General features: G+C 45.6%; 1 protein-coding gene across 1 annotated transcript in view; it reads left to right on the top strand.

Annotated features, from left to right (window-relative positions):
- The first annotated feature begins 2,270 nt into the window (after positions 1 to 2,270).
- Positions 2,271 to 26,271, top strand: part of TSPAN14 (tetraspanin 14) — a 91,906-nt gene continuing 67,905 nt past the window's right edge. Inside the window, exon 1 of the mRNA XM_040320715.1 lies at positions 2,271 to 2,389. Coding sequence (XP_040176649.1) covers positions 2,339 to 2,389 — 51 coding nt within the window. The 5' untranslated portion in view covers positions 2,271 to 2,338. The remainder of the gene's footprint in view (positions 2,390 to 26,271) is intronic.

Here is a 26,271-nt window from a genome sequence, read left to right on the forward strand (position 1 = left end):
TTGGTGTCAGTGGGAGGAATAGTGTCCCATCGTTGGTGTCAGTGGGAGGAATAGTGCCATATAATTGGTATTAGTGGGAGGAATAGTGCCCTGTCCTTGGTGTCATTAGGAGGAATAGTGCCCCGTCATTGGTGTCAGTGGGAGAAATAGTGTCCCATCCTTGGTGTCAATGTGAGAAATAGTGCTTTGTTGTTGATGTCAGTAACAGAAATTATACTCCATTGTTGGTGTCTGTGAGTCTTGCATCAATGGGAGGAAAAGTGCCCCAAGAGTCCGATAAAGGCAAGCAAAGGGCCACATTCGGCCCCTGGGCTGCAGTTTGGAGACCACTACCCTTTGCCTTCCCTGTGCTGCCTGTGCCTTCCTTCTACTGTCTGTCCGTCTCCTTGTGTTGCGTGTTCATTTCCCCATGCCTTTCTTGTGCTGTCTCCCGTCCTTTACCTGTGCTGACTATATATCCCCTGTGCTGTTCCCTGTACCTCCCATGTGCTGACTATAGAGCCCATGTACCATTCCTGTGCTGACTGTACAGCCTCTGTGACTTCCCTGTGCTGACTATACATACCCTGTGCTGACTGTACATACCCTGTGCTGATTGTACATCCCCTGTACCTTCCCTGTGCTGACTGTACATCCCCTGTGCTGATTGTACATCCCCTATGCTATTCCTGTGCTGACTGTACATCCCCTGTACCTTCCCTGTGCTGACTGTACATCTCCTGTGCTGATTATACATGCCTTATGCCATTCCTGTGCTGACTGTACATCCCCTGTGCTGATTATACATCCCCTGTGCTGACTGTACATACCCTGTGCTGACTGTACAGCCCATGTGCCTTCCCTCTATACTCTCTGTACATCTATGATTTCTCTATACTCTCTGTACATCTATGATTTCTCTATACTCTCTGTACATCTCTCTATGATTTTCCTATACTGTCTGTACAACTCTCTATGATTTCCCTATACTCTCTGTACAACTCTCTATGATTTCCCTATACTCTCTGTACAACTCTCTATGATTTCTCTATACTCTCTGTACATCTCTCTATGATTTTTCTATACTGTCTGTACAACTCTCTATGATTTCCCTATACTCTCTGTACAACTCTCTATGATTTCCCTATACTGTCTGTACATCTCTCTATGATTTTCCTATACTGTCTGTACAACTCTCTATGATTTCTCTATACTCTCTGTACATCTCTCTATGATTTTCCTATACTGTCTGTACAACTCTCTATGATTTCCCTATACTCTCTGTACAACTCTCTATGATTTCCCTATACTCTCTGTACAACTCTCTATGATTTCTCTATACTCTCTGTACATCTCTCTATGATTTTTCTATACTGTCTGTACAACTCTCTATGATTTCCCTATACTCTCTGTACAACTCTCTATGATTTCCCTATACTGTCTGTACATCTCTCTATGATTTTCCTATACTGTCTGTACAACTCTCTATGATTTCTCTATACTCTCTGTACACCTCTCTATGATTTCCCTATACTGTCCGTACATCTCTCTATGATGTCCCTATACTCTCTGTACATCTCTCTATGATTTCCCTATACTGTCTGTACAACTCTCAATGATTTCCCTATACTGTCCGTACACCTCTCTATGGTTTCCCTATACTGTCCGTACATCTCTCTATGGTTTCCCTATACTCTCTGTACATCTCTCTATGATTTCCCTATACTCTCTGTACACCTCTCTATGATTTCCCTATACTGTCCGTACATCTCTCTATGATGTCCCTATACTGTCCGTACACCTCTCTATGGTTTCCCTATACTCTCTGTACATCTCTCTATGATTTCCCTATACTCTCTGTACACCTCTCTATGATTTCCCTATACTGTCCGTACATCTCTCTATGGTTTCCCTATACTGTCCGTACACCTCTCTATGGTTTCCCTATACTGTCCGTACATCTCTCTATGAATACTTTCTGTGCAGTGTCCACCTCTCTTTGATTTACCTATACTCTCTGTACACCTCTCTATGATTCACTATACTGTCTGTACATCTCTCTATGATTTCCCTATACTGTCCGTACATCTCTCTATGATGTCCCTATACTGTCCGTACACCTCTCTATGATTTCCCTATACTGTCCGTACATCTCTCTATGATTTCCCTATACTGTGTCTGTCTATCTCCCCATACTGTGTGTCATCTCCCCGCGCTCCCATCCCTTCCTGTGTACACAGCGGGGTGTAGTGCCCTTCTGTCTCCGCCCCCTGACACGGAGGAGGGCGGGGCGGGCGGTGTTGTACTTCCTGTGTGGTGTAGGCGGGTCTCCTGTACTCCCGATCTTTATCATAACTTTATGCGGACGGCGCCAGCCGGGGAAGTTGGGTCGGTGCTCCGTGTGTGTCCGGTAAGTGGGATGTGTACGTCTGGGGGAGGGGGATGGTCAGTGTGGGGATATCAAAATGTGTTGTATGAGGGAGATGGGGGGAGGGTGAGGACAGGTTAGGGGGAGTTCTCTTCTCACACATCTGGCAGTCCAGGCTCCCCGGGCTCAGTATACACATCAACAGGTGATTATAGCGGGAGCCTCTCATCCCATCCCAGTGTAAGGAGAGGACAGCAATCTCCATCAGTGGAGTCAGTAGTGGGCTGTCTGTGCCTGCTCCAGAGAGGGGGAGGGTTGTATAGAGTGTTTGTTATGCACATCAATGAGTCCATGTGATCAAAGTGTGAGAACAGATCCTACAAGTAGAATGTGTGTAATGCCAGTGGTGGGTAGATGACCAGTGATGTGTAGGCGATCAGTGATAAGTAGATGACCGGTGGTGGGTAGGTGATTGGTGATGTGTAAGTGGTCAGTGATTAAAGTGACAAGTGCTTTTGCGCTAAAATGGATCCTAAATGAGTGAATCCACCAAAAATATATAGTGCAGCAAAACCTAATTATGTTTACATGACATAAAACAGGAATATAAATAAATGGTGATTCTGCGCAACATATCACACTAATGGAACAGTGATATCACATAAGCAAGATAAATGTAAGAGCTGACAAATAATCAGCATATAGTATTAAATGCAAAGAGAATAGTGAGTCCAAATATAAATATATATATACTCAAATAATGAATAGTGAGTCCAAAATATATAATACTCATAAGGCGAATGTGCAAAAATATATAAAGAATATTGTGCAAAAAAAAAAAAAAAAAAAAAAAAAAAAAAAAAAAAAAAAAAAACGGAATGGAAGTTCAATCCCAATAGTAAACACAAATCAGCTGTCAGGGCAGATATTCTGAATGCACTGGATGAAGGTGAGCACCAGCTCTATGGTGTGAGTGCACGGCCGTGCGATAGAAGATAAACCAGATCCCTGGCTGAGCTCCCGGGACTCTTACCTCTCAGCCCTCCTAAATGGGCATTGATGTACAGGTCACTCGCAGCCTTCTATGGGTGGTCCCTGATGTTTCCTCTCTTGATCTGATGGATCCTTCCTTAGTTGGGACAGATGCTCCTCGAAACCAGATGGATGATGTGGGTTATAAGAGAGAGAGAGAGGGGACTCCCATAGTGAGGTAACGTTTGGTGCAGGTAAAATATGTTTATTGAGGAAAAACCTGCACTTACATTAAAAGAAAAATAAAAGTGCAACGAGGAAACAAACAAGCGGCGTTTGAATCGCCAGCTTACGTCACTCCGGGTGTACGTCCTCCAATTCCTACGCGTTACGACACCACGTGTCTTCGTCTGGGGAAACCAGACGAAGACACGTGGTGTCGTAACGCGTAGGAATTGGAGGACGTACACCCGGAGTGACGTAAGCTGGCGATTCAAACGCCGCTTGTTTGTTTCCTCGTTGCACTTTTATTTTTCTTTTAATGTAAGTGCAGGTTTTTCCTCAATAAACATATTTTACCTGCACCAAACGTTACCTCACTATGGGAGTCCCCTCTCTCTCTCTCTTATAACCCACATCATCCATCTGGTTTCGAGGAGCATCTGTCCCAACTAAGGAAGGATCCATCAGATCAAGAGAGGAAACATCAGGGACCACCCATAGAAGGCTGCGAGTGACCTGTACATCAATGCCCATTTAGGAGGGCTGAGAGGTAAGAGTCCCGGGAGCTCAGCCAGGGATCTGGTTTATCTTCTATCGCACGGCCGTGCACTCACACCATAGAGCTGGTGCTCACCTTCATCCAGTGCATTCAGAATATCTGCCCTGACAGCTGATTTGTGTTTACTATTGGGATTGAACTTCCATTCCGGTTTTTTTTGCACAATATTCTTTATATATTTTTGCACATTCGCCTTATGAGTATTATATATTTTGGACTCACTATTCATTATTTGAGTATATATATATTTATATTTGGACTCACTATTCTCTTTGCATTTAATACTATATGCTGATTATTTGTCAGCTCTTACATTTATCTTGCTTATGTGATATCACTGTTCCATTAGTGTGATATGTTGCGCAGAATCACCATTTATTTATATAAGTGGTCAGTGATGTGTAGGTGATTAGTGGTGGGTAGGCAGTCGGTGATGGGTAGGCAACCAGTGGTGGTTAGATGGTCGTGGTGGGTAGGTTATTGGTGATGGGTAGATGACCAGTGGTGGGTTGACGATTGGTGATGGATAGGTGACTGGTGATGTTTAGGCGATTGGTGGTGGTTGGATGAACAGAGATGTGTAGGTGATTGGTGATGGGTAGATGACCAGTGATGTGTAGGTGATTGGTGGTGGGTAGGCGACCAGTGGTGGTTAGGTGGTTGTGATGGGTAGATGAACAGTGATGTGTAGGTGATTGGTAGGTGACCGGTGATGGGTAGATGACCAGTGATGTGTAGTCGCTTGGTGATGGGTAGATGAACAGTGGTGGGTAGTCGCTTGGTGATGGGTAGATGACCAGTGGTGGGTAGTCGCTTGGTGATGGGTAGATGAACAGTGGTGGGTAGTCGCTTGGTGATGGGTAGATTACCAGTGGTGGGTAGTCGCTTGGTGATGGTTAGATTACCAGTGGTGGGTAGTCGCTTGGTGATGGGTAGATGAACAGTGGTGGGTAGTCGCTTGGTGATGGTTAGATTACCAGTGGTGGGTAGTCGCTTGGTGATGGGTAGATGACCCTTGGTGGGTAGTCGCTTGGTGATGGGTAGGTGCGGTACGATATGATCTGTATAGCTCAATCTGCATTCTGTATATAATGCAGGGGTTGACAAATTTGCTTGGAATCTAGGAGCCAGCTAAAAAAGTTAGGAGCCAGAAAATGCACCCCGTCCCGACGAGCTTGCGCGCAGAAGCGAACACATACGTGAGCAGCGCCCGCATATGTAAACGGTGTTCAAACGCAATTTTGAAGCGTGACAAGTTTGGGTATGGATTTACTCGGCGTAACATTATCTTTCATATTATTAAAAAAAATGGGGATAACTTTACTGTTGTCTTATTTTTTTAATTAAAAAAAGTGTATTTTTTTTCCCAAAAAAGTGTGCTTGTAAGACCGCTGCGCAAATATGGCGTGACAGAAAGTATTGCAACGATCGCCATTTTATTCTCTAGGGTGTTAGGATAAAAAATATATATAATGTTTGGGGGTTCTAATTAGAGGGAAGAAGATGGCAGTGAAAAATGACATTAGAATTGCTGTTTAACTTGTAATGCTTAACTTGTAATACCAACGGCCACCACTAGATGGCGCCAGCTCACATCTGGTGGTAATAACTTGTAATACCAACGGCTCACCACCAGATGGCACCAGCTCACAAAAAGAAAAACATTATTTATTTTTTTTGCCCATTTTCCAAGCCAAGTCGCCAGGACACTATTTCTAGTCGCCATGGCGACCGGGATTTGTCGATCCCTGATAATGAATACCAGTGTTGTCATTGTGGGGACTGAAGTGTGACCACAAACAATGATCTTCTCATATTTCCTCCCAGCACATGAGTAGCGTTGTCTCCTCACCCAGGAGGGATGGGTCAGGTGCAGCGTCTATTCCCACTGCAGGCAACCTGGCATAGTCAATGGGGCATAATACTATACCGAGTGGAACCGGCGTCTATCGCCCGTGTGGATGAAATTCCACAACACAGATCTTCCAATTATCTAAACTCTGGTACCACTCAGTACATCGTTTCATCCCATCCTGCAGCGGGGCTGGTCACTATACCTGTCCCTACCGGGGGGCACTGCAGCTGTATGACCCTGTTTGTGAGCTTGAGCTGTAAAGTTTAGCGCCCCCTCCAGCCCAACCACCCGCCTGAACACTAACATGCAGCTGTTCACAGCTGTACAGATTTTATGGACTGATACTGTGTGGGCCTTACCACCACCCAACACGACTAATGCAGGTCTGTGGGGCCAAAGGGTTAAATCTGGCAGACAAGGGGGCGTCATGTCTCTGCCTCAGCACCTGTCAAAATACCTTCTGAGAAGTAACCCAACACAGGCTGTTTTCTGGAGGCCACAACAAGTCCGAACAACTTGCCATCTAGTTACCATTTTTGGAAAACAAGTACTGTTGGGTGGTACCCACCCCATCTTCCTCAATCCTCACCTAGGCAAATATGAGATCAACTTTGGAGAGCCCCCCTTATCTTCTGTCCGCAGCCTCCTGGGATAATGTCGCCCAACTCAGGGGGCTACCGGTCTCCCTCAATCTTTCAGCCAGCTGTGAGTCTTTAGGAAGTGACAGTTGGCTTCTGAAGCCAAGATGGCGACACCAAAGTTCCGAGGCCCTGAGAAGAATGGTCTGCAGGGAAGAAGGAGCTGCACTTCATGAGCTGGTAAGTATTGGATTCCTGAAAGCCACAGCTGCTGACTTTTAATGTCCACACACCCGGGTGAAGTTCCTCTTTAAAGCCAAACTCCAGGAAACTTGCCAATCCTCCCATGGTGTGGGGCTGCACCCGCGCTGCATGGGTTACCCGCTTCCTGTTTCTTTATGTCTAAGGGGCATAGAAAAGACAATTTACTTACCTGATCCTTTGCTTCTCTGCGTTGCTGGACCAGCCTCACATCATCTTCTGCCCCAGAGGTCCTAGGCATTGATGTCCTCAAGACAGATTCTGGATCCATAGCCTTGCACTGGATACGAGGAACTGAGGGACAGTCCACCACTGGAGCTTGGGGGAGCAGAGGATGAGGTGAGTAGAAGTGCATTTACTCTCTAAAAAAAGGCACAGTGTGATCAGTGTGTCCAATCACGGCTGATCACGATGTAAACAGGAAAAGCCAGTAATCGGCTTTTCCTCACTCACGTCTGTCAGACGCGAGTGGAGGAGAGCCGATCGGCTGTTCCTGTGACAGGGGGGGGGGTTTGTGCTGATCGATTATCAGCACAGCCCCCTCGAGGATGCCCACTGGACCACAGGGGATGCCCACTGGACCACCAGGAATTAAAAAAATAAAAATAAAGGTATGCCACCCTAGACCACCAGGGATGAGGACACAAAAAATGGACGCCAATCAGTGCTGCAATGGATGCCAATCAGTGCCCACAATAAGCATCACTGATTGGCAGGCATTGTTTGGCACTGATTGGCATCCATTAGTAAAACACATACAATAGTGCCTATCAGTGCCCATCCGTGCCGCCTATCAGTGCCCATCCGTGCCGCCTATCAGTGCCCATCCGTGCCGCCTATCAGTGCCCATCCGTGCCGCCTATCGTGCCCAGCCGTGCTGCCTATCTGTGCCACCTATCCGTGCCCATCCGTGCCGCCTATCCAAGCCCATCCATGCCACCTATCCGTGCCGCCTATCAGTGCCCATCCGTGCCGCATATTAGTGCCCATCAATGCCACCACATCAGTGCCACCTCATCTGTGCCCATCAGTGCCGCTTTATCAGTGCCCGTCAGTGCAGTACCATCAGTGCCCATCAGTGAAGGAGAAAACGTACTTATTTACAATGTTTTATAATAGAAACAAAAAAAAAACACGTTTTTTTTTCTAAATTTTCGGTCATTTTTTATTTATTTTTTGCAGAAAATAAATATCCCAGAGGTGATCAAATACCACCAAAAGAAAGCTCTATTTGTGGGTACAAAATGATAAAAATTTAGTTTGGGTACAGTGTAGCACGACCGCGCAATTGTCATTCAAAGTGCAACAGCGCTGAAAGCTAAAAATTGGTCTGGGCGGGAAGGTGTATAAGTGCCCAGTATTGAAGTGGTTAAAGATACAACTGAAAACATTTATATCTACAAAAGTCCAAATACATCCTGTGATGTCCCCGTTTATTATGGAGAGGAGAAAAAGTGGACATGTTCTGTAGTGCTAGGGTGACAGGGCTGCGCCTCTTTAGGCTACTTTCACATTGATCCACAGTAAAAACGCATATGCATTTTTGCCCCATTTTTACCAAAGTTTTGCTGTGTTTTTACCACGCTTGCGATGCAAATTAACATAGGACATGCAACTCAAAAATGCAACATGGGTGCGTTTTTGATGCTTTTTTTGCCGCATTTTTAATGCATTTCAACTGGAAGGTGTTTTGTTTTTTTCGCACCAAAATGCAGCAAAGAGGGTTTTTCTAAAGGCAGCGGATCCGCAACGGATCAGTGTGCAGAGTTCCATGGGATTTCATGGTCACTTATTTTTTTTTTCAACTTTTTTAATGTAAAAGTGAAGGAAAAACTGATCGGTGTGAAAGTAGTCTTAGCTACAATAAGGTGAGTGAGCGTTGTCAGGACAGGAAGTGTGTTATAAAATAAAGGGGAGAAAAGCCAGAAAAACAAAACTAATGCAGCCTTCACTTGTAATGACGTATTTCGTTCTTTGGCTTGATTAGATGCACTTTATTTTTTGTGCATGCGCAGTGCATGCCCGGCTATGACGCCGAAAGCTGTCACGGCCGGTTGCCCAGAATGTGAATGGAGGCGCCGGGGAGCGTGGCCGCTTTGCTGGACCGTGGAACAGATAAGTGTCTGTTTATTAAAAGTCAGCAGCTATACTTTTTGTTGCTGCTGACATTTAATAAACATTAAAAGGCTGGAACTTCTCTTTAACACAATACAATACCTTTTTCTTATTTTTTTGTAAATTATAAAAGATGTTACGCCGAGTAAAGAGACACCCAACATGTCACTCTTTAAAGTTACACTCACCCGTGGAATAGCAGCAAACCATGGTACTTAAAATTCTCCATAGGCCAGGCTTTAAAAGCCTTTGAAGGTTACCAGTTTAGAGATACACAAGAGGTCTGGCGCTAGAATTATTGCTTTTACCCAGAATGCAGCGCGGGCAGGGAACAGCCAATCGGCGGCTGCCGCTGCCAACTTCCTCCACTGGGGGAAAGAAAAAAAAGTCACCAGGCAGCGGCCGTGATGGCAGCCGTTTAGAATAGACGGTGGGCAGCCGGTGGGGGGAGGGTTTCCAACCAGCTTGATCCCTCACAATCGGCCTTTTTTTACATAATAATCAGCCAATGTTGATTTCTTTAAAAAGGCTAAATATCGGCCGATATATCGGTTGACCTCTAAATAACATCCCTTGAGACAGAATGGGCTGCGACTTCTCCCCTTAATGGAGAGATCTGGGGTCTGTCCTCTGCCCTCCAACACAGCTGTTCAGGCACGGATTGGTCTGATCAGCTACTTTCCTGGCTGCTAACTGGTAGGTAAACAGAGGGGCAGAATCAAAAGTGACGGCATACTCATCGCTTCCTGTTTCTGAGTAAGGATGAGCTCCGGCGTGTTCGCATAGAACACGTGCAGAGCCCGCCAGGAAGTGAGCACGGCGCTGCGCTAATAACAGCCAGGGAGACATTGCACTATCCCTGCAGCCGAGCATCGGGACAATGTCTCCCTGGCTGTGATTAGCGCAGCGCCGTGCTCACTTCCTGGCGGGCTCTGCACGTGTTCTATGCGAACACGCCAGAGCTCATCCTTATTTCTGAGGTCACAGAGGGAGGAACGTCAGTTCCCCTCTCTCTGTTCTGTGCAGCCGTCGCTGCCGGTCGCATCGCTCCCGGGCTCAGCCATCCGATCGCGTGGGCCCCGTGGGAGGGGGATGGGACCCTCCTCTGCCACCTGCAGAACTGAACGAGTGGCTGCTCAGCTGAAAAGAGAACCGCTAGGGGAAAATGTTCATGTCGGGATGATGCCCGGTGCAGGCATTATCCTGGTATAACCACTGCAACCTGAGGCCATCCTATGGGTAGCAAGTGGTTCCAGTTTGGATGGATCCAGAGCCGTGACTGGCTGAGTGAGATGATCCCCTGGAGAAGTACAGCCAAAATAGCTTTGGCCTTTTTTTATTTCTTCTACAAGATTTTATCTGGATACTTGGTATACTTTAACCAAGGCCTAAGGGGAGCTGAATAAAAGGAGTGTCATAGCGGAGGGGAAAGGATTGCGATATCAGGAGCCCCACCCTTCATAGTCTGGAGCAGCGCCAATATGACCTTCCAGCATTGTAGGTTCTTCTACATTCCCATATTCCACCGGTGAAAGATGTTTGTTGAATGACTCGGTGAATGTTATCAGGACTGGGACAGATGTGTTTGGTGGTCAGCGGACTGGCTCGTGTTATTCTGTTTTATTGTACCAGGAGCCTCCTAATGTGTACTATCAGTCCTCCCGAAATGTGTTGTGCACAATCCTTAGATTTATGTCACGTAACGGCACGCTTAGAATAGTTCTCTATGTGATTTATTATATATATTTTTATTTATTTAATGCTTTTTACAGTCAAGGGCGCTGTTCATACATGTTTGGAGTCCCCTTAGGTACACACACTGTTAGAGCTTTACAGCAGAAATAAAGGAGCAGAAGATTATTGAATGACTAGCTGATCATTGAGCTTCTTTCCAGTATCAATGATGGTTTTTAGTGGATGGGAGGAGCACTCCATGTCCCACCAGGTTATTAAAGGGTTACTAAACTCCTCGTGTGTTTATTATTAAAACAAAAAAATGTCCTAATTACCTGCACTGTGCATTTCGTTTTGCACAGAGTGGCCCGATCCTCCTCTTCTGGGGTCTTCCAGCAGCCAAAATCGGGACTGACATGTGGGAGTGAAATTGTGCGGGTTCAGCTGAACTCGCATGGCTTCATTCCCGGTGCTCAGTGTGAACCTGGGCTGAGTCCTGAAGCCATTTTTTCATGCAAAAATCTGTCCGTTTTTACATGCGTTTTTTTCTCCCTCCAATCTGTTTTTTTAACAAAAGAAAAATAGGGCTTTGATCCGTTCCAAAATACAAACCAAAAAAAATGGATGTTGACGGATGCCAATGTGAATAGATGATCGTCTATTTACATGCGTTTTTCTATAGAGATACATTGATGTCTGTTTTTCATCTGTTGATGTATGGATGAAAAACGGACAAACGGTCCGCATGTGTGAAAGGTTTAACAACTTGCACGCCGATGTACGTCGGCAGAATGGCACGGCTGCGCATATTGGCATACAGCAGGGCTCGACAAATCCCGGTCGCCATGGCGCCATGGCGACTAGAAATGGGGTCCTGGCGACTTGGCTTGGAAGGGGGGCAAATCTTTTGTGAGCTGGCGCCATCTGGTGGTGGCCTTTGGTATTACAAGTTAAGTATTACAAGTTAAACAGCAATTCTAATGTAATTTTTCACTATTTTCACTGCCATATTCTTCCCTCTAATTAGAACCCCCAAACATTATATATATTTTTTATCCCAACACCCTAGAGAATAAAATGGCGATCGTTGCAATACTTTCTGTCACGCCGTATTTGCGCAGCGGTCTTGCAAGCGCACTTTTTTTGGGAAAAAATTACACTTTTTTTAATTAAAAAATAAGACAACAGTAAAGTTATCCCCATTTTTTTAAATATTATGAAAGATAATGTTACGCCGAGTAAATTCATACCCAACATGTCACGCTTCAAAATTACCTCTGCTCGTGGAATGGCGTCAAACTTTTACCCTTTAAACGTCGCCTATGGAGATTTTAAAAAACTCTACAGGTTGCATGTTTTGAGTTACAGAGGAGGCCTAGAGCTAGAATTATTGCTCTCGCTCTACCAATCGCGGCGATATCTCACATGTGTGGTTTGAACACCGTTTACATATGCGGTCGCTGCTCACGTATGTGTTCGCTTCTGCGCGCAAGCTCGTCGGGACGGGGCGCGTTTTCTGGCTCCTAACTTTTTTAGCTGGCTCCTAGATTCCAAGCAAATTTGTCAACCCCTGGCATACAGGTACGTCCCCTTTAATGTGGACCCGGTCGGTGTCCCGTGATCCGGTCACAAAGCTGAAGAACGGGGAGAGGTAAGTTTAAACAAACCTCCCCGTTCTTCCTAGTCAGACTGTCACTGATCGTCTGGTCCCTGTCATAGGGAACGACGATCAGTGACGTGACACGCCAAGCCACGCCCCCACACAATAAGAATCACTCACTAGGTCACACTTAACCCCTTCAGCGCCCCCTACAGGTTAACCCCTTCACTTCCAGTGTAATTTTCACAGTAATCCGTGCATTTTTATAGCACTGATCGCTGTAAAAATGACAATGGTCCCAAAATAGTGTCAAAAGTATCCGATGTGTCTGTCATAATGTCGCAGTCACGATAAAAATCACTGATCGCCGCCATTACTAGTAAAAAAAAAAATAGCGCAAAAAATAAGAACTGCAGAGGTGATCAAATACCACCAAAAGAAAGCTCTATTTGTGGGGAAAAAACAACGTCAATTTTGTTTGGGAGCCACGTCGCAATGACCACGCAATTGTCAGTTAAAGCAACGCAGTGCCGAATCGCAAAAAGGGGCCTGGTCCTTTTAGCAACAAAATGGTCTGGGGCTTAAGTGGTTAAAATTCTCAAGTGGCTCATTTGCCGTCATTTTCTCCATAGTGGTCGTGATACTACATGCAATCTTGCCAGGTCATATGCTTCACTATGCCATCGCCTTGGATGCCACTTTATGTTGCTTTGGACCCGCATCTTATTTTGTCCCCCCCCCCCCCCCCCCCCAAGTCCCATGCCCACCACTTCCAGTCTGGACATTTGTAGCGGTCTCCAGTGGAGTAAGATCATGTGATTCCATTTTGACAGATTTATAATTGCGTATGCATCAACCCCTGAGGAAGTGAGCGCATGTTCACGAAACGCATGCGCTCACAATGGTGCATTCTCATACCCATTATGGATTGTTCTCTGGAATATTGTACATGGTTACAAAACAACGTTATGTTCTACGTTCCAAATTTGTTTGCTAATATGGTACCTGCTTGTGTTGATTTGTTGGCATTGTATGTACTAACTAATTGAATCTGTATAACCTGCATTGTACTATGTGGTGTGTCGCACCTCATTAAAGTCCCAAGGGCAAACTGTCATATCTCAAGTGGCTCTGTTTTTCTTTTGTGCTATCTGGAGATCTGTTGGAGTGATTTCCCCTCACTTTCTGTGCTAACTACTTGTTACCAGACAGGAAGGGAGGGGAACTCTCAAACAGCAACACAGACAGATTTTAATACTTATGTCTTGTCACAGACCTGAATCAAGCAAGCAGCAAATGAAAGAGTATTAAAGCCACAGCATGAGAGTATCTAATACAAAATCTTTTCTTTAAACCTGCAGGGTAAAGCATCACATACTATAGCGCAGTATGTGAAACTTACCCTAAAACTAAGCCCTCCGGCGATGAACTCTTACCATGGACATCTTCACCCAGTCTTTCTTCCGGGTTCACGTCCTTCAGCGTATGAGACGATATTTACGGCCAGTGATGTAACCGGCAAATTTTCAACTACTAAATAGCTCCTAAATGGTGCACGTTTAGTAGATACTTACTAGGGGTGCATCCTGGCTCTACAAGCTCCCACTGTGTCACGGAGCTGGATTTGAATCACCGGGCAGATGCTGTAACAATGTCCTGCCTCCTCGACCAGCTTTTGTGATAAATGGCACACTGATCCAATGCCGGGAAATTGAATCAGTGTGTCATAGGAGCCTGTCTAGGAGGTGGGACCTTGTTACAGTGGCCGCCTGGCGATTCAAATCCAGCTCTGTGAGATCGCACTACGAGGTACTGACGAGGCTGCATGTGAGGGGCACCTGGGCGAGGCTGCATGTGAGGGGCACCTGGGCGAGGCTGCATGTGAGGGGCACCTGGGCGAGGCTGCATGTGAGGGGCACCTGGGCGAGGCTGCATGTGAGGGGCACCTGGCGAGGCTGCATGTGAGGGGCACCTGGCGAGGCTGCATGTGAGGGGCACCTGGCGAGGCTGCATGTGAGGGGCACCTGGCGAGGCTGCATGTGAGGGGCACCTGGCGAGGCTGCATTGATCTCTTGTCATGTGTGCAGTGACTCTGACCATCTCCTCTATCATGTCTGCTAGAGGTGCACTGAATGGAACACTTCACCCCTGGAAGGATTTACCCCCTTAATGACCAGGCCATTTTTTGCGATACGGCATCACTTTACTGACAATTGCGTGGTTGTGCGACATACTCAAACAAAATTGATGTCCCCCCCCACCCCCCACAAATAGAGCTTTCTTTTGGTAGTATTTGATCACCTCTGCGGTGTTTATTTTTTGCTCTATAAACAAAAAGCAACAATTTTGAAAAAACAAAATTGTTTACTTTTCTGCTATAATGCATATCCCCAAAATATAAATGTAAAAATACAAATTTATTTCTCAGTTTGGCCAATATGTATTTTTCTACATACTTTTGGTTAAACAAATCCCAAAAAGCGTATATTGATTTGCGCAAAATGTATAGCGTCTACAAAATGGGGGCTAGATTTAGGGACATTTTAATTATTATTTTTTTATTGTTTTTACTAGTAATGGCAGTGATCTGCAAATGTTTTTTTTTTTTTTACTTTAGCAGCACTGCGACATTGCGGCTGACAAATCTAACCCTAAGTGACACTTTTGGGGACCAGTGATCAGTGCTAAAAAAAATAAAAACTACACTGATCAATGTATAAATGACACTGGCAGGGTAGGGGTTAACACTAGGGATGATCAAAGGGTTACTATGTTCCCTGGGTGTGTTCTAACTGTGTGGGGGTGGGCTCACTGGGACAACAGTGATCGCTGTTCCTGATTACTCGGAACAGCCGATCTCGATGTTGTCCCCTGTCAGAATGGGTATCTGCCTTGTTTACAGATCCCCGTTCTACCCCTCTATGGAGCGATTGCGGGTTGCTGGCAGACATTGAGTCCACGGGACCCGCGCCCATAGTATCTCATGCACGAAACGACGCACAGGTATAGTGTGAACACAACTTTCCACAGCCGATTCCAAATTTTCGTACAAAAATTCCCGAAGGGACAAACTAAAAAAAATGTCTTGCACTGCAACAGAGCGAAGGATTTTCATTTTAATGTGTACGGGTTTCATACAAGAAAAATCATAAAAGAGACTGCGCAATATTATAATTATAAACACAGAAAAAGCCTTTATCGTACGAGAATTTTCATCTGAATTTTCTTTCATTGGTTCCGATTTGTTGTGAAATGTGACGAAAAATCTGACACATGTTCGCCCGATTTTCTTCTAGTGTGTACCCCACTTACGGGCTCCTTTCAGTGATGGTAACTGAACCAGGACAATGGGATTCTTTTTATTACCTCCAGCATGTCAGTTTCCCGGCCTTCTAGTCTAGTAAAGGGTGTTGCAGGAAGGAAGAGGCACTTGATGGTTTCCGGTGAATCCCATCCGTTAAACTGACATTCTGCCCTTCTCACAGTTTCAACAAACGCCATTAGTTACTGCTATTGGAAGCTGGGGGACACAGAAAAGAAAGTTTCAAAGCATGGCTGTGGTAAAGCCGTTCAATTTAATAGATTAACATTTAAGGCATGTCATGAATGATTCTTGTCACAGTTGCTTGTGCTCTCAGCCAAACTGTCAAGCTATCAAATGGTTGTTGTCATAACTGATCACATGTGCAGCATCATTGCAACAGAAATTCTTGCCAAATAGGAACTTTCTTCTTTATAAACAATGAAGTTGAGGTGTAGACTGTGGACAGAACTGTCCTCTTTTGAGTTCTGATGTTTGCGCATTGGATAAAGGCGGTATCACTAGGCTGCCAATTACAGCCCATACATCAGGCACCTCTTCCTTCCCTGTGACCACCCCATGTACCGTATTTTCCGGCGTATAAGACGACCCCCTAATTTTCCAGGAAAAATGTTGGTTTTGGGATATACTCACTGTATAAGACTACCCCCTTCTTACTAGTCTTTCTGGAAGCTGAGGGGTAGCCAGAACCGCTGACAGAAACAGGCTTTTTCAAATTTCACTGTGCCATTACATTACATTCCTCACTGTGCCATTACATTACTTGCCCCTCACTGTGCCATCGCTTGCCCCTCACTGTGCCATCGCTTGCCCCTCACTGTGCCATCGCTTGCCCCTCACTGTGCCATCGCTTGCCCCTCACTGTGCCATCGCTTGCCCCTCACTGTGCCATCGCTTGCCCCTCACTGTGCCATCCCTTGCCCCTCTCTGTGCCATCACTTGCCCCCACTGTGCCTGAACTTGTTGCCCCCCCAGTGCAATCACTGCAAACACTCACTTTTTTTGCCGGCGGTGACAGTCTCCGTACTGCGAGCGCGAGCGTCAATGATTTGAAAGCCGCGCCTTCTCTTCAGAGTGTTCTGTGATAGGAGGAACACAGAACAGAGGATGAGAAGGCATCTGTGATAGGAGGAACACAGAACAGAGGCGCTGCTGGGAAGATTTGTGTTCCTTCTATCACAGAACACTGAGGAGAAGGAGCGTCTTTTAAATCATTGGCGCTCGCAGCACGGAGACTCACCGCCGGCAAAAAAAGTGAGCACGGAGACCGTACCCGGCGTATAAGACGACCCCCGATATTGGAAGCATGTTTTTGCATCCAGAAAGTCGTCTTATACGCCGGTAATTTATTTCTGCAGAATAGATCCTCAGAGGGAAGACTGGTTATAGAGGAGTATGAGGCTCGGTTCACATCTGACTTGTAAAACCCCAAGTCGGATGACATGGTAAATTCAATGTTTCCCTATGAGAGCCATCTTAAAGTGGTTGTAAAGTCTCGGTTTTTTTTCCCCTATAAAAATTACAAACATGTAATATGTCTGTTCTCTGCAATTGTTTTGCACAAAGCAGCCCGGACCCTCCTCTTCTTGGGTCCCTCTTCTGTGCTCCTGGCCCCTCCCTCCTATCGAGTGCCCCCACAGTAAGCAGCTTGCTATGGGGGCACCCGAGCTGAGTCGCGGCTTCCTGTGTCCATTTAGACACAGAGCCCCGCACCCTCTCTCTGCTGATTGGCTAGTTGACTTTGACAGCAGTGTAAGCCAATGGCGCCGTCGCTGCTGCTTCTCAGCCATTTGAGAAGGAGAATCTCGGACGGCTGAGAAGCTCGTCGACATCGCTGGACAGAGAGGGACCTCAGGTAAGTGGGGCTGCTGCACACAGTTTTTTTTTTTTATCTTAATGCAACCTTGAGCCTTTACAACTCCTTTAACTGATACTACTGAAGTCTGACTATAGAAAAGGTTCCTGCACTACTTTGGTACGACTTTGATACAACTTCAATGCCATAGAGTGTGAAATGATGCGACTTTGGAGTCGGGCTAGTGTAAACCGAGCCTAAGACCCCTTTCACACTGGAGGCGTTTTTCAGGTGCATTAGCGCTAAAAATGGCACATGTAAAGCTCCTGGAAAACAAAGCCTCATCTGCAATCCCAGTGTGAAAGCACTGCACTGGCAGGACGTCAAAAAAAGTTATTTTGAGGCGCTTTAGGAGCGGTGTATACACCACTCCTAAAGCGCCCCTGCCCATTGAAATCAATGGGCAGCTGCACTTTGCGCTTGCATTTAACCTTTTATTCGGCCGCTAGGGGGGGGTTAAAAGCGCCCAGAAAGCACCATAAAAATGACAATAAAGCACTGCTAAAACTAGCGGCACTTTACCGCTGATGCCTGGGTGATGGCAGTGTGATGAGGCTTTTTAGGGCTTAGCTGCTGACTTTTGAGATGAAGTTCAAACTTGCACATCATTTCCAGCCCTATTCTGTCTGTTTTCAAGCCTACAGAATAGAAAGCTTCACTTTTAAAATGATATTAAAGTCCCTTTATTTTATTTTATTTTTATAAATAACAAACATGTTATACTTGCCTGCTCTGTGCAGTGGTTTTGTACAGAGCAGCCAAGATCCTCCTCTTGGGTCCCTTACTGGCGCTCCTGGCCCCTCCCTCATGCCGAGTGCCCCCACAGCATGCAGCTTGCTATGGGGGCACCTGAGCCGAGCCACTGCTCTGTGTCCATTCAGACCTGAAACTGCGGTTTGGCCCCCCCCCCCCCCACTCATTGGCTCGCTGACTTTGACAGCAGCAGGAGCTAATAATGCCTGCTGTGTGTCCCAGCCAATCAGAACAGCTGAGTCTCTTGTGCAATATCGATGGGGCTCAGATAAGTATTAGGGGGGCTGAGGGGGGAGCTGCACACAGATCTTGATGTATTAAGAAAAAAAAAACCCTGCCTTTAGAACCACTTTAAAGTGGAGGTTCACCCAAAAACTTAATTTTTAACATTAGATTGAGGCTCATTTTGTGAAGCAGAATCGGGTGTTTTTTTTTTTAAATCGAAGCAGTACTTATCGTTTTAGAGATAGATCTTCTCCGCCGCTTCCGGGTATGGGCTGCGGGACTAGGCTTTCCTATTTGATTGACAGGCTTCCGACGGTCGCATACATCGCGTCACGATTTTCCGAAAGTAGCCGAACGTCGGTGCGCAGGCTCCGTATAGAGCCGCACCGACGTTCGGCTTCTGTCGGCTACTCGTGATGCGATGTATGCGACGGTCGGAAGCCTGTCGGAAGCCTGTCAATCAAATAGGAACGCCCAGTCCCGAAGACCATACCCGGAAGCGGCGGAGAAGATCTATCTCTAAAACGGTAAGTACAGCTTCGATTTAAAAAAAAAACACCCGATTCCCCTTCACAAAATGAGCCTCAATCTAATGTTAAAAATTGTTTTCGGGTGAACACCCGCTTTAAGTGGGAACATTAGGTACTAAGAAGTATTGCAAGCAGGCAATACTAGGGCTTGATTTACTAAAATTGGAGAGTGCACAACCTGGTGCAGCGCTGCATAGAAATCAATTGGCTTTCAGTTTTTTTTTTGTTTTTGTTTTTTTGTCGAAGCTGAATGAAACCAGCTGAAGTTAGGATAACAGGATATCAGGGGATATCAGGGGATAAGCGTCACGCCCTGACGCGTTTCGTCATTGGTTAGACTTCAACAGAGGGCGTGACAAAGCTTATCCAATATAAATACAGAATTGCTGAGCGCCTATTGCGCATACATTGGCTAATACAGGTCACCATCATCGCATGCCTATAGGTTCACCAGATCTATAGAAGAATTTCAAACGTTGGTTTGGAAGTAGCGCTGCTACAGTTCTACATAGAACTTTGGGACTTATTCAAGTTTTAATTGTTTTATTTTTACTGTTTTTATGTCATTGCTATATACTTTTAGCAGCTGCTGCAACCCCCGCATGTCTATTAGTCTGTTGCTGATCACCTTGAATATACGTGCCTAAGCGCTGAGTGGTGCTACATTGAAGGAAGGGCGTTACTGGCACTATTTTTGACCTATGTTTTTGACCTGCCTGCTCGCAAACTGCAGTAAAAATGTACCTGTACATGAGGTACATCACACTGGCTGCTACTTCCATCACACTGGCTACTTCATGTCCACCGAATATTGCATTCAATTCCAGCAGCTGAGTATCATTGATATCAGCAATATGGTACTCATGATGTCCTGCTATGGTCGGAACAGCTCTCGGAGAAGTATTGCAAGATGACAGGAGCTTAGGGCATTATTCCACTAACGCCAATTTGTGTTGCCGTCAAGCACAGGCACAAACTTTGTGTTGCCGTCAAGCACAGGCATAAATCTTGAACATACAGTAGGACCTGTTGGAGGTATTTGAGGACTGAGGTTGGGAGCCACTTTCAGTCTCATAGCTGCTGACCCATTGGGGGAGAATTACTAAAACTGGTGCATGGTAGCCAATCGGCTTCTAACTTCATCTTGTTCCCTTTAAAGCGGTTTTCCACCCTAAAGTGAAGTCGCGCTGATCGGCACCCTCCCCCCCTCCGGTGTCACATTTGATACCTTTCAGGGGGGAGGGGGGTGCAGATACCTGTCTAAAGACAGGTATTTGCACCCACTTCCGGCCCGGCATTCACGGGCAAAAGACGGGCATTGCGTCACATCCCGTCGCCCCCCCCCCTGTTGTATGCTGGGAACACTCGGCTCCCAGCACACAGCAGGAGCCAATCGGCGGGCGCAGCGCGACTCGCGCATGCGCCGTAGGGAACCGGGCAGTGAAGCCGGAGCGCTTCACTTCCTGGTTCCCTCAGCGTGGATGGAGGGGGGAGCAGCAGGGTGTCGAGCGATCGCTCGTCCTCTGCTGCGGACGCCGCTGGACTCCAGGACAGGTAAGTGTCCTAATATTAAAAGTCAGCAGCTGCAGTATTTGTAGCTGCTGGCTTTTAATATTTTTTTTTTTTGAGCCAACATCCGCTTTAAGTTTTGACAATAAAATCTGGAAGCTGATTGGTTTCTCTGCAGAGCTGCACCAGAATTTGCACTCTCCAGTTTTAGTAAATCAACCCCATTTGACAAACAAGTGAGCGAGGTGTTAAGTTTGCTAACCATCCCCCTGCTTGTTGCTGTTTCCTGCGATTCTAATTATTGTGTAGCCTTCCCTTTCCTGGATTTGGCAAGCCTCCTGATCTAACCTTATCCTAGTTGCCTTCAGCTTAGTTTTTGGTAACCTACTCGGTTCTTTGGTAAGAACTTGGCTCCTGGTCCCTGTTATCTGTCTGCAGCCAGGCCTGACCTTCAGATTGCTGTCTGTGCTGACATTTCCTATGAACAGCTACTCCTCTGTTCCTGATATATGTGTGTGTGTGTGTGTGTGTGTGTGTGTGTGTGTGTGTGTGTATATATATATATGACTGCAGCCTATTCCTGCTCTGACTCCGCCTCCTGGGACTCCTCCTCTCAGCAACGTTGTCATTTAAAAGGCAGGCTCTGTGGAATGCATTGCACTGTTACATTTCTTTTTGTCTATGATAACTTTATTAAATGTCAAGTAACATAAGAAACAAAGCCATTTTTTTTCTCCATTTTATATAGAGTAAGGGACGGTTATATCCTCCAGCAGTGTGTTGTGGTTTATTTTATTTTATTTATTTATTTTAATCCACCTGTGTCTCATTGGGAAGGTTTCCAGGACAGGAAGCAATTTGCCAAAACAGGAAGTGAAAGGGAAAAACTAGATCCCTGGGCCTCTCTTGGGTCACCCGCGCTAGTGTCCATTGGACATTTTTTTTTTTCCTACATTAACTACTTCCTGCCCATAGGACATCCATGGATGTCCTTGGGGCTGAAGTACCATATTTATCGGGCTATAGCGCGCACCCCCGAACTTGAATGAAAATTCCTGAAAAAAAAAAAATACTTAGTTTGGATGCCCCTCGTCGGTGTCTTGCCCGTCGTCCATCACGTCCTGCCCGTTGTCCATCGGCGGCCTCGGCCGGTCCGGCTTCCTTCTGTGGCCATTGTGGTGTCCTTCCCGCGCTGTGTTCGAACCTCTGCGCCGACATATACCGAGCGAGTACACTCGGGTATAGTCGGACGGGCTCGCCTCCTCTCGCGTAAAGGATGCACAGGACGTGACCGCGAGAGGAGCCGAGCCCGCCCGACTATACCCGAGTGTACTGCGCTCGGTGTATGTCGGCGCAGAGGTTCAAACACAGTGCGGGTATCGGCGTATATCGCGCACCCACGATTTTGCCCTGATTTTCAGGGCAAAAAAGTGTGCGGTATACGCCGATAAATACGGTAGTTATACCTACAGGCATAAATAAAATAATATTTTTGGTGCAAATACGAATGCATACATACAGATGCATATGTAAACGGTGATCACACCACACATATGTGGTATTGTCGTGAACGTCGGAGCGAAAGCAATAATTCTCGCACCAGACCTCCTTTTGTATCTCTAAACTGGTAACCTGTAAAAGTGTATAAAGCGTCGCCTATGAAGATTTTTTAAGTACCGTAGTTTTCCATTCATTGAGTGTGCAAGTTTTAAAGTGTGACATGTTGGGTATGTATTTACTCAGCGTAAAATCCTCTTTCACATTATACAAAAAACTTGGGGTAACTATTGTGTTATATACTTTTTGCTGTGAAAATGACAATGGCCCCAAAAATGTGTCAAAATTGTCCGAAGTGTCCGCCATAATGTCGCAGTCATAAAAAAAATCGCCGATCGCCACCATTAGTAGTAAAAAAAAATTATTAATAAAAATGCAATTAATCTATCCCCTATTTTGTAAATGCTATAAATTTTGCGCAAACCAATCGATAAACGCTTATAGCGATTTTTTTTTAAGTAAACAATATTGAATTCTGTTCAAAATTGATGCTCTATTTTTGTTTATAGCGCAAAAAATAAAAACCGCAGAGGTGATCAAATACCACCAAAAGACATCTCTATTTGTGGGGGAAAAAGGACGGCAATTTTGTTTGGGAGCCACGTTGCACGACCGCGCAATTGTCAGTTAAAGCGACGCAATGCCGAATCACAAAAAGGGGCCTGGTCCTTTACCTGCATATTGGTCCGGGTCTTAAGTGGTTAAGATCTATTGACAGCAGTGCAACATGATTTGGGAACTAAGGGCCAGATTCAGAGAAGAAGTACGCCGGAGTATCTGCTGATACTCTGGCGTACTTTCAAATTTGCTGCGTCGTATCTTTATTTGGAATTCTCAAACAAACATACGGCATTTGGCTAAGATCCGACAGGCGTACGGCTTCGTACGCCTTCGGATCTTAGGATGCAATACTTCTGCGCCCGCTGGGTGGAGTTCGCGTCGTTTTCCGCGTCGGGTATGCTAATTAGCTGTTTACGGCGATCCACGAAGGTACGCGCGTTCGTCGCATTCTCTTACGTCGTCTCTAGTCGGCTTTTCCTGTCGCAAAGTTACGGCTGCTATTTAGGTGGTGTAAAAACTGACAGCCCATGTTAAAGTATGGCCGTTGTTCCCGCGTCCAATTTCCAATTTTTTTTTTTGCGTAAGTCGTCCGGGAATACGAAAGGACGTAACGCACGTCGCCGTTCAAAACATTATGTCGGGTCGACGTCATTTCGTGCAAAGCACGGCGGGAAATTTCAAAACGGAGCATGCGCAGTATGTTCGGCGCGGGAATGCGCCTAATTTAAATGGTACACGCCCCATTTGAATTAGGCGGGGCTTGCGCCGGACAGCTTTACGCTACACGGCCGTAGGTTTACAGGCAAGTGCTTTGTGAATCGAGCACTTACGCTGAAAACTTGCGGCGGTGTAACGTAAACGGGATACGTTACGCCGCCGTAATTCTACATGAATCTGGCCCAAAGCTTTTTGCGATGTCAGTGCGGTGGGATTATGTTGGGAAGGCTGCGGGCCATTAAATGTAAATAATTTAAGCAGATGCCTGATTGTAAAATGGGAATTTCCTCTACAATAATGTATTTAAATGTTTTATTAGTAGATTTTTTCTATCTGTAAAAGGTTAAAAATTACCAACTACTGGCTACTAACTACTGACTACTATTCCTGCATAAACTCTAACGGGACTAAACTGTATAATGTTACCCTTAAAACGGCCCTTCAGTCATTTTTTTTTTCAACTTTCTATCTATTAAAACCTTTGCCCTTGTTGTTTTTAACTTTGGATAGTAAACTTTTTTTTTCTGCCAGTAAATATTTCCTACAGCTAACTTCCTGTTTCTTGTCTAATAAAAAAAAACCTAAGCTTATGACATGCACAGCTCTCTTGCCAGAAAGGGAGGGGGGATGAGTCCTAGGAGAGCCAAAGAGAGCTGCAGGGCTGGAGGTGTGCCTCTGTGTAAATCCAGAAAGTGAACTGGCAGCAGCTTCAGCTGCCCACAGTTAAAATGAATGCAGTCAGACGCAGTGGAGGGAGATTTCTGCAGCATATTTGGCAAGTAGAGAATCGCAGTACATATAACATAATATGCAAAGTGGTTGAAGGGAAGCTTCAGAATGGCAAAGATGTTTTTATTACAAATTATGTGAGCAGCCTGCAGTTCCTCTTTAACCACTTCATTACCAGGCACTTTCCACCCTTCCTGCCCAGGCCAATTTACAGCTTTCAGCGCTGTCGTGCTACACTGTACCTAAATTTGCTTACTTTGAGGTCGGAATCACACTTGTGTGGTGCGAATTTCAGCTCTCTTATCTCTGCAGAGAGATACGAGAAGTGTTCAGCAGATCCATTGCGTTTTAGCTGCAGATTAGCTGCAAATTTGGAGACCTGGGAGAGGGGAGGGGAGAAGTGTATTGAGCTGAATGAGACAAATCCTGAAGAAAAATGAACACATCTGCGAATTCAGCTGCGTACCCATAGAAGATAATGGGCCTGAATTCGCACCTGAGCCACACCGCAATGCCTAAAATACGCACACGTTTTTTCTGCAATGCGCAGTGCGAATGCATCGCACATATGTGAACCAGCCTCATTGAAAACAATGTATTTAAAAAAATGTTCTGCGTATTGGATGTGGTTTAAGCTGCACTCAATTCGCATAGGTGTGAATCCGGCCTTAGTGGTATTTGATCACCTCTGCTTTTATTTTGTTTTCTTGTTTTTTGCTAAACAAAAATATAAAAAAAATTCAATTTTTTTTTTCTGTTATAAAATGTTGTGAATATTATTTTTCCTTCACTGGTGGGCACTGATGAGGTGGCACTGATAATGGGCACACATAGGCAACATTGAGCACTGAAAGGCTGCACAGATGGGTACTGATTAAGGAAGGCCGATAAACGTTTTTTCTTGTTTACATCGTGCTCAGCCACGATCAAACACGGCTGATCACGTGGTACAGAGCCTCCATCAGAGGCTCTTTACCAAGGTCGGTGTTGGGGTGAGTCAGACTGAAACGCTGCACCACCATCACAGCGCGTTGCCTGTTATCCTGAAAGGCATCATATGATAACTGAACCACATATAGCAGAATGACGGCTGGGGGGGCGGGAAGTGGTAATTGAGAAATATGCAGTTTGGGGGTATTTGCAGATTCATACTTGCCTAGGTGGAGAGCTGGCGACTGTCTCTTGGCTGTCTGCTATGGGTGGAGGAGAAGTGCTGGCTGATGTAGTAACTATTCTATCTTGTGGTTAGCCTGTGCACATGTGATAAAAGAAACTCCGTATTTTTTATCAAGGCCATGACTTCTGTTTTTTTTCTAGCTGAACACAGAAAATAGCTGGTTTCCTATAAAACAGACCTATCCACAATCTTACAAGTCTGAGTGAAGAAAGTCCTTGCATAGAGCAACAGGAAAATAAAAAATACTATTTTATGTATATTAACTAACCTATCGTGGAAGTAAAAAAAATCTACACTGCCATTTTTAAAGAGACCCTGTCATTAGACCAGTTATTTCAACAAAAATCTTCTACAAGATTATGGGCCAGATTCTTGTAGAATCTGCGGCGGCGTAGCGTAAGCCATTTACACCCAACGCCGCCGCAAATTACTGGAGCAAGTGCCGTATTCTCCAAGCACTTGCTCCGTAATTTGCGTCGGCGTAGTGTAATTGGCCCGGCGTAAGGCCGCATAATTCAAAGGGGGCGGCTTGTATTTAAATTAAGCGCGCTCCCGCGCCGATCGAACTGCGCATGCGCCAGGCGGAAAAAAAGCCCAGTGCGCATGCTCCAGCTCACGACGGAAAACGTCAATGACGCCGACGTGAGCGTCATTGACGTAAAGTCGTATTCGCGAACGACTTACGAAAACGACGGAAAAAGCCGACGCTGACCCAACGCCATACTTAACATGGCATACGACGGACCTACGTAAACTTGCCACTCATTATAGCAGGGGCAAGTTTACGCTTATGGAAACGTCGTAAAATCACTGCGTCGTGCGCTCGTACGTTCGGGAATCTTGCGTAACTAGCTAATTTGCATAGACGATGCGACACCTAGCTGCGGGAAAAAAAATTGCATTTAAGATCTGACAGCGTAAGAGCCTTACGCCTGTCAGATCTAATGGGTATCTATGCGTAACTGATTCTAAGAATCACTCGCATAGATACCCTGGGCCAGATTAGGACTTACGACGGTGCAAATGGTGTTGCGCCGTCGTAACGCCTTTGAGAATCTGGCCCTATATGTGCATTTAACATTTTTAGTTTTTATGTGTAGCTATACAAAATCCCTGAGTCTGCTGCTGACCACCTCTGTCTTGTAGTTGATGT

The sequence above is a fragment of the Rana temporaria genome, chromosome 8, assembly GCF_905171775.1.
Source record: "Rana temporaria chromosome 8, aRanTem1.1, whole genome shotgun sequence".
Classification (NCBI taxonomy): domain Eukaryota; kingdom Metazoa; phylum Chordata; class Amphibia; order Anura; family Ranidae; genus Rana; species Rana temporaria.